This window comes from Ursus arctos, unplaced genomic scaffold (assembly GCF_023065955.2).
Source record: "Ursus arctos isolate Adak ecotype North America unplaced genomic scaffold, UrsArc2.0 scaffold_32, whole genome shotgun sequence".
NCBI lineage: Eukaryota > Metazoa > Chordata > Mammalia > Carnivora > Ursidae > Ursus > Ursus arctos.
The window spans coordinates 183,304-192,648 of record NW_026623008.1 but is presented as its reverse complement, the minus strand read 5'-3'; the positions used below and the strand labels follow the sequence as shown (position 1 = coordinate 192,648).

The 9,345-nt window shown below is 44.8% G+C and overlaps 1 protein-coding gene across 1 annotated transcript; it reads right to left on the bottom strand.

Annotated features, from left to right (window-relative positions):
• ISG15 (ISG15 ubiquitin like modifier) lies at positions 1-1,140 on the bottom strand. The gene is made up of 2 exons (XM_026520135.4): positions 1,018-1,140; positions 1-565 (listed from the first exon to the last, which is right to left on the bottom strand). Exons 1-2 carry the CDS (start codon positions 1,018-1,020, stop codon positions 95-97), a joined length of 474 nt encoding a protein of 157 aa, XP_026375920.2. The 5' UTR covers positions 1,021-1,140; the 3' UTR covers positions 1-94.
• Positions 1,141-9,345: the final 8,205 nt, after the last annotated feature.

Sequence of the window (9,345 nt, the reverse complement as noted above, 5' to 3'; positions counted from 1 at the left end):
TAATTTTGCGTCAACTTTTATTACCGGCGCTCGGTCAGAGATTCGGGCAGGTGGCTCTCAGCGCTGCCCTCCGGGTCCTGCCCACTCCCTACCCCTACCCCCCCCGCAGGCGTAAATTCATAAACACGGTGCACTGGGGTGTGAGTCCGTACTCCCCGAGGCGGTGCTGGTCCTCCATGGGCTTCCCCTCGAAACTCAGCCAGAACAGGTCAGCCTGCGCATGCTCCTGCTGGCACACCTGACGCTTGAGCGCAGCCACGGTCTGCGTCAGCCGGACCTCGTAGGCGGTGCTGCGACCCTTGTCGTTCCTCACCAGGATGCTCAGGGGGTCATCACAACTCTGCACCACCAGCAGGACCGTACTGCCAGGGCACAGGCCCTGGCTGACGAGGGGGACCCCGTCCTTCAGCACTTGGCCGGCAGGGTGGGTAGCCAGGCGCTGCTGGAATGCAGGCACACCAGTTTTCTGGGCTATCTGCTGCTTCAGCTCCGACGGCAGCATGGAGTGCCTCAGAGGCACCAGGAACTCCTCGCCCCCCAGCATCTTCACCTTCAGGTTCCCCGCCTGTGGGCATCACACAGCCTCATAGAACTGGAGCCACTACATGCAAATGACTGGCCACCAGACAAGCTCTGGGGATGCTGCTCTCTCCTCCCCACCCACCAGGAAAGGGACCCCAGGCACTGGAGGCAAGCAGGGAGCATTACCAAAAGGAAGGCCAGCCACCCACGACAATCACCTCACCTCCCTTAACCCACTAAGGTGCACTTCTGGGCCAGTGCCAAGCGATCTCAGGGTTAAACACTGGGCAGAACATGCTTCCCAAGACCCAGACACAACCTGACATCGGAAGGAGCCCTGTCCCTCCCCTCTTGCTTAGGGACCCGGGGGAGCTCTGAGCAACTCCAGTTGCCTGGCACACAGTGGGTGCTCTGCCCCTGGATGACCCCAGCAGGGAGGTAGGGAAATAGACTGGTACAGAGCCCACCTGCCCCCACCTATCAAACACCCCTCACCATGGCTGTGGGCTCTGGCACCAGCTCCTCCACAGGCACAGATGCGTTGGCTGCCTCTCGGCTTCCAGCTCCTCTCCGGCTTCCAGCTCCGCTCCCGCTTGGCCCTTTTATGAATGTGAGCTGTGCACGTCACGGGGCAGTGTCGGGGAGAGAGCCTCACCAGTGGCTAGATTGAGCTTTGGTTTCAGTTTCCTTTTCCCAAGGTGTGCCCCAGGGAGCAGCAGAAACAAAACAGAATGACGAGGGTCAGAGCCGGGACTATCCACCTGCCCGGGGACTCAGGACAACACCCTGCCCCAGAAACCCCCTGGATGTCCAGCACTTCAGGCTCTTTACTAGATGCACAGAAGTCATAATAACGTGAACTAAGGATTGGAAACTTTCACTTTCCATTTACCAATTTGCAAAATCAGTAAGCTTGGGAAACATTGCCTCAATTCAGAAACGACAGAGTTGTGACAGTCCAAACTACGCAGAGATAATCACCATTGGTTTAGGATGGTATTTGTTCAGATTGTTGATTTTTTTTTTTAAATGAAAGAGATGCATCTCTTATTTTCTATAAAAATGAACTCATGCACACTATCCAGAAAATGAAAAGACTATTCTCAGGGCACCTGGGTGGCTCAGTCCTTAAGCGTCTGCCTTCGGCTCAGGGCGTGATCCCTGAGTTCTGGGATCGAGCCCCACATCGGGCTCCTCTGCTGGGAGCCTGCTTCTTCCTCTCCCACTCCCCCTGCTTGTGTTCCCTCTCTCACTGGCTGTCTCTCTCTTTGTCAAATAAATAAGTAAAATCTTAAAAAAAAAAAAAAGACTATTCTCAAAATGGAAGAAAATATTTGCAAATCCTGTGTCAGATAAGGGTTAGTGTCCATAACATAAAAAGAATGCTTAGAACTCAACCATAAAAAGATAGACAGTTCAATTTAAAATTGGACAAATGGGGCACCTGGATGGCGCAGTCAGTTAGGCGGCCAGCTCTTGGTTTCGGCTCAGGCTGTGATATTAAGCCCCATGTTGGGCTCTGCGCTCAGCCTGGAGTCTGCTTGGGTTTCGCTCTCCCTCTCCCCTGTTCTTTCTCTCTCTCAAATAAATAAATCTTTTTAAAAAATTGGGCAAATATTTGAATAGATATTTCTCTATAGAAAATACATAAATGGCCAAAACCACATGAAAAGATGCTCAACATCATTCGTCATTAGGGAAATGTCATTAGGGAAACTTAAATCAAAATTACAATGAGTTACCATGTCACACCCATTATTATAGCATGACTATAATAATAATATTATTGTAAAATATAATAATAAAATAATGATTCAAAAAGAGCAATAACAAGTATCGAGGATGTACAGAAATTGGAACTCTCATACATTGCCGATGGAAACATAAAATGGTGCAGCCACTGTGGGAAGCAGTCACTCCTTAAAAAGTTAAACAGGATTTTCATATGACCCAGCAAGTCCACTCCTAGGTATATACCCAAAAGAACTGAACACAGTTAAACAAATACTTGTACCCAAATATTCATAGTAGCACTATTTACAATAGACAAGAGGTAGGAACTGTGGGCACAACCAAATCCGTCAACAGATGGATGCGTGAACAAAGTATGATGCACCCTTACGATGGAGTATTACCGAGCCATAAGAAGGAGTGAAATACTGACACCTGCTACAGCATGAATGAACCTTGGAAACACTATGCTAAGTGAGAAAAGCCAGACACAAAGGCCACACATATTGTATGATTCTGTTTATATGAGATATCCGCAATAGGCAAATCCACAGAGTCCAGTAGTGGTTGCCCGATGTTGGTGGGGAGAGGAAATCCGGGGTGATTTATGGATATGAGGCTTCCGTTGAGGGTGATAAAACGTTTCAGAACTAGATACAGGTAGTGGTTGCACAGTGTTGTACATATACTAACTGACCCTGAATTGTATACCTTGAAATGGTTAAATTTTTGTTATTTTAATTTTACCTTAATAAAAACAATGCCAAAAAAATTAGCTCATCCTACTCTCACCATTTTGTAAACTGCTTCATTCAAAACAGTATAACAGTATATCATAAACATTTTTCCATATTAATAGAAACTTCTATGCAAGATTTTTTGATGGCCGCATGTTACCCATAGCATAATGAATCCATTATAGTATAGTGTGGAATTTAGTTAATCAATCCCATATTCTTAAATATTTAGGTTGTTTCCAATTTTTTGCTATTATAAATAGCACATAACACGCACACATTAGCTAAAAATAAATAACATTTAAATAAAAAAGTAAATAATTTTTGAAATAAAAAAGTGAAAGAGTCGAAAAATAATTTTTTTGAATATAAATCTTGACCTTTTCACTTCCTCATCCCCCCAAAAAGATTTTAAAGGGCTCCAAAATTGTGAACACACAAAAAACAAACAGAGGGGTTTAAATTTCCTTCTTTTTATTATTTTAAGTGTATATCTCGACTCATTCCTTGTATAAATAATATTGCCATTACAAAAAGAAAACCACAAATGTTTACTGAAATAAAGAATACAGAATGTGAGGATCCCCCCCCAGTCTCCCCCAGATGGCCACTATTAAACATGGTATCGATGTCTTCTGATTTCTTAATACTGACATATGGTACCAGAATCTTCATTTTCTTTTAGTTACTGCATCCCTTCCTGCTTTTGACAGGAGGAACTAAACGCAAAGACATTAAGGAAGCAAACTGACAGAGCCTGCCTCAGTTTCCTGGGACTGTCACCACAAATTACCACAAACCGGGGACTTGAAACCTTGGCAAGAGGTCTGAAATCCAGGAGGACTAAATGACCAGTATTGTCAGCCGGGTTAAAAATAATCTAATTTCCTCTGGCTCACAGAAGACGGGAATCATCTGAAATACAAGGATACAAGAAATTTGAAAGTAGAGGATGGACAGAAACATACCACATGACTATTAACTAAAATGAAAGAGATATGGCCATATTAACAATTCCATTAGCATATCAACAAAGAAATTTTGTAGGCAAATGTTACAGAAACACAAAAGGTCATGTAGCAACAAAAAGTTGAGTTCACTGGTAAAATAAAACAATTTTAAACTTGTACGCACCTAATAACATGGCCACAGAATATACAAGTTTTAGTCATAAATGTTAATATTCTGTTTATGAAATTATAACAGCCACTTGTAAAGGGACCTTCGGTTAATATTTTATCTTATTTACGAACTATCTTAAACTTCCTTAAACCTTTAAAACAGCACCTAGGACACTTAATATACTTGATTTTATTTTTAAGCCCTTCAACTACCAAGTAACTGGAACAATGAAAAACTTTTCCAAGAACGTCCACAGTCCTTACCGCTTAAACCGCACAGAGGTCTCACAGTCCAATTCTTTTACTGGATGCAAATTTACCACTTTCACCTTTCAACAAGACAACAGCATCTCCGCTTTCATGCGAATCTGATTCCTTTCCCCCACCTTTCCACCTGGCCAGTCACAGCTCCTGAGATCACCATCCTGGATGGCATCTGATTAGCTAAAGGCCTTTGGTCACAGCTTGAAGGTCACCCTGGGGCACTGTGGAGGGATGGGGGTGAGCTACCCCCCGCAGGCCTCCTGAAGGACAGATGTTGGAGGCCACAGGCACACCATGACTTGCTGCAAAAGTAGCACAGGGCTTGTTAGTCACTGTGGCTGACCAGGAAAAGTGTCGTCAGAGACCCTGGGGTGGGGGGGCCACATTTCTTAAGGAAGGTTTGTTGTTGAAGCCTAATTAGCTGTAAATATCTGCTGGCTGGGCTCATTAAATAGGCAGCCCCCTCCTTTCCATGTTCTCTGAGGGAGAAGTGTCGCTCTGTTCTTCCACCCCGCACTGGGAAGGCTGGGCACCCCCCACCTGGGCCACAGTCTCACTGTCCTGGACCCCATCCCTCCTCATGCCAGAGCCTCCCACCCACTTGGTTGGCACATCCCTCTCCTAGCCACAGCCCCTGGTGATGGGTGTCTAGGGAATGCAGGACTCAGTGCAGACCAGAAATGCAAATAAGGCTGCTGTCCCCACACGGACCAGCAGGCTTAGAGGGCTATTCACACAGCCCCACGTCTGGTTCTCCCCAAAACAGACTCTGGGCTAGGGGTCTTGGCACTCAGGGGAGTGAGGAGGTAGTCCGCAGGTGAGAAAGATTCCCCTTGCTGCAGGGATGGCTTCGAGGGAGGGAGAGAAGTAGAAGGCAGACGTGAGATGTGGAGGGCTGTTCTAACCTGGGGGAGGCAGTGAGTTGGAGCTGTGGTATGGGAGCGGCATGGTGGGGGGCACTCAACTTAGTTCAAACCCATAGGATCCGGTGAGGGCGAGGAAGGAGCACAGCTGGACCCTGGCCCACATGGCCCCTGTGCTGGGGCTGCCGGTGGCTCAAGGGCCAGGCATACCCCATAATCCTATGTGGTTACCATGTGTTAGGGACAAGTCTTCTGAGTTCAGGTCCACGTGAGAACAAGGCCTGGAGTCTGTAGTGTGGAGACCCAGGGCCAGTTGTGCTGGAGGAATGTGCCCAACTAGGCTCCCTGATGTCCCATGCCACTAAGTGGCACTTTCATCCTTTCACCCCAGACCCAGCAGGGAAGCTGCAGACACGTGACACACCCACGGCTAATGGTGGAGGACACAAAACAGAGAAAACCCTATGGGATGCATCTGTAGGCCCCACTTGCTCTGCCCACTCATTCAGGGGGGAGATAGAGGTGGGGAGGGGAAGAGAAGGAGAGATCAGCTACCTTATCTTCCCTTCCTGCAGGACTCACCTGAGGACACAAAGCTCTGACACACCATGGAGTCCGGAGCCCCTGCCTCGAGCCACACCCCAATCTCTCACCTCACCAGCTTGGGATCTGGGCCTTGGGGCCAAAGTGAGGAGGGGGAGACTCGAGTGGGAAGGTTGGGGGAGAGGCTTCCACTGCCAGATGGAGGGGAAGAGGCCACCAGTCCCCAGTATTTAAAAAATTATCCCAAACTTGGAAATCAGGTTCAAGGAGCCTTCCTATCCTTGAAGGTCTCCCCGGAGGTGCCTTTGCTGATATTCTTGAAGTTACAGGTTAATGTGTTATAGACATCTGTCCTACCAGACACAGAGACTTCTATCCTGGAGAAACAGGGTCTTGCTGCCCCATGGGGCATCTGCCAGTTTTGTACCTGACCTGTACTCCTCCCTCAAAGCCTCATGGAACCCGCTGGTTTCCCCATCCGTAAGCTAAACGAACACTTGACATGTGCTCACTCCATATTTGTATGGAAGTCTTGTTGTTCTTTTTTTTGCCTTGAAAATCATATTTTGACATCAGGTGTTGGAAAATATGCCTCTATGGCTTGGATGTTGTGGGATGCTGTCACCACTGATTTTGGGAAAACATCGTATCCTTGTCTGGAGGTTGGGGAGGTGCCGTCTCTGTTACTCGTTAGTCAACACGCGCGCCCGTACTACTCCTGGGCAAAATGAAGTTCGCGTTCTAGGGCGGTAGACAGACAGGGGGTGGGGAGTAGGTACAGAAGGCATGTGTTGCAGGGCGTCTGGTGGGCTCAGTCGGTACACATGCAACTCTTGACCTCAGGGTTGTAAGTTCGAGCCCCATGTTGGGTGTAGAGATTACTTAAAAAAAAAAAAAAAACTAAGAACCATCCTGCTCAGGAATGACTCGATAAACCAGGAAATCAAAAATCAAATTAAACAATTTATGGAGACCAATGAGAATGAAAATACAACAGTCCAAAACCTATGGGATACTGCAAAGGCAGTCCTAAGGGGGAAATACATAGCCATCCAAGCCTCACTCAAAAGAATAGAAAAATCTAAAATGCAGTTTTTATATTCTCACCTCAAGAAGCTGGAACAGCAACAGAGGGACAGGCCTAATCCACGCACAAGGAAGCAGTTGACCAAAATTAGAGCAGAAATCAATCAAGCAGAAACCAGAAGTACAGTAGAGCAGATCAATAGGACTAGAAGCTGGTTCTTGGAGAGAATCAATAAAATTGACAGACCACTGGCAAGACTTATCCAAAAGAAAAGAGAAAGGACCCAGATTATTAAAATTATGAATGAAAAAGGAGAGGTCACGACGAACACCATTGAAATTGGAAGGATTATTAGAAACTTTTATCAACAGCTTTATGCCAATAAACTAAGCAATCTGGAAGAGATGGAATCCTTCCTGGAAACCTATAAACTACCAAGATTGAAACCGGAAGAAATTGATTCCTTAAACAGGCCAATTAATTATGAAGAAATTGAGTCAGTGATAAACAACCTTCCAAATAACAAAACTCCAGGCCCGGACGGTTTTCCTGGGGAATTCTACCAAACATTCAAAGAAGAAATAATACCTATTCTCCTAAAGCTATTTCAAAAAATAGAAACAGAAGGAAAGCTACCAAACTCATTCTATGAGGCCAATATTACCTTGATCCCCAAACCAGGCAAAGACCCCCTCAAAAAGGAGAATTACAGACCGATTTCCCTAATGAATATGGACGCCAAAATCCTCAACAAGATACTTGCTAATAGAATCCAACAGTACATTAAAAGGATAATCCATCACGATCAAGTGGGATTCATACCTGGGATGCAAGCGTGGTTCAATATTCGCAAATCAATCAGCGTGATACATCATATCAACAAGAAAAGACTCAGGAACCATATGATTCTCTCAATAGATGCAGAAAAAGCATTTGACAAAATACAGCATCCTTTCCTGATTAAAACCCCTCAGAGTGTAGGGATAGAGGGTACATTCCTCAATCTCATAAAAGCCATCTATGAAAAGCCTACTGCAAATATTATTCTCAATGGGGAAAAGCTGGAAGCCTTTCCCTTAAGATCAGGAACTCGACAAGGATGCCCACTCTCGCCACTATTATTCAACATAGTACTAGAAGTCCTTGCAACAGCAATCAGACGACAAAAAGGGATCAAAGGTATTCAAATCGGCAAAGAAGAAGTCAAAATGTCTCTCTTCGCAGATGACATGATACTCTATATGGAAAACCCAAAAGAAGCCACTCCCAAACTATTAGAAGTTATAGAGCTATTCAGTAACGTGGCGGGATACAAAATCAATGCTCAGAAATCAGTTGCATTTCTGTACACGAATAACGAGAACGAAGAAAGAGAAATTAGGGAATCCATCCCATTTACAATAGCACCAAAAACCATACGTTACCTTGGAATTAACTTAACCAGAGACGTAAAGGAACTATATTCTAGAAACTATAAATCACTCTTGAAAGACATTGAGGAAGACATAAAAAGATGGAAAGATATTCCATGCTCATGGATCGGAAGAATTAACATAGTTAAAATGTCCATGCTACCCAGAGCAAGCTACACTTTCAATGCTATCCCGATCAAAATACCGATGACATTTTTCAAAGAACTGGAACAAATAGTCCTTAAATTTGTATGGAACCAGAAAAGACCCCGAATCTCCAAGGAACTGTTGAAAAGGAAAAACAAAGCTGGGGGCATCACAATGCCGGATTTCGAGCTGTACTACAAAGCTGTGATCACAAAGACAGCATGGTACTGGCACAAAAACAGACACATAGACCAATGGAACAGAATAGAGAACCCAGAAATGGACCCTCGGCTCTTTGGGCAACTAATATTTGATAAAGCAGGAAAAAACATCCGGTGGGAAAAAGACAGTCTCTTCAATAAATGGTGCTGGGAAAATTGGACAGCTACATGCAAAAGAATGAAACTTGACCACTTTCTCACACCATACACAAAAATAAACTCCAAATGGATGAAAGACCTCGATGTGAGACAGGAATCCATCAAAATTCTAGAGGAGAACATAGGCAACAACCTCTACGACATCGGCCAAAGCAACCTTTTTCATGATACATCCCCAAAGGCAAGAGAAACAATAGATAAATTGAATTTATGGGACTTCATCAAGATTAAAAGTTTCTGCACAGCCAAGGAGACAGTCAGAAAAACTAAGAGGCAGCCCACGGAATGGGAGAATATATTTGCAAATGACACTACAGATAAAGGACTGGTATCCAAGATCTACAAAGAACTTCTCAAACTCAATACACAAGAAACAAATAAACAAATCAAAAAATGGGCAGAAGATATGAACAGACACTTTTCCAATGAAGACATATAAATGGCTAACAGACACATGAAAAAATGTTCAAAATCATTAGCCATCAGGGAAATTCAAATCAAAACCACATTGAGATACCACCTTACGCCAGTTAGAATGGCAAAAATTGACAAGGCAAGAAACAACAATTGCTGGAGAGGATGTGGAGAAAGGGGATCC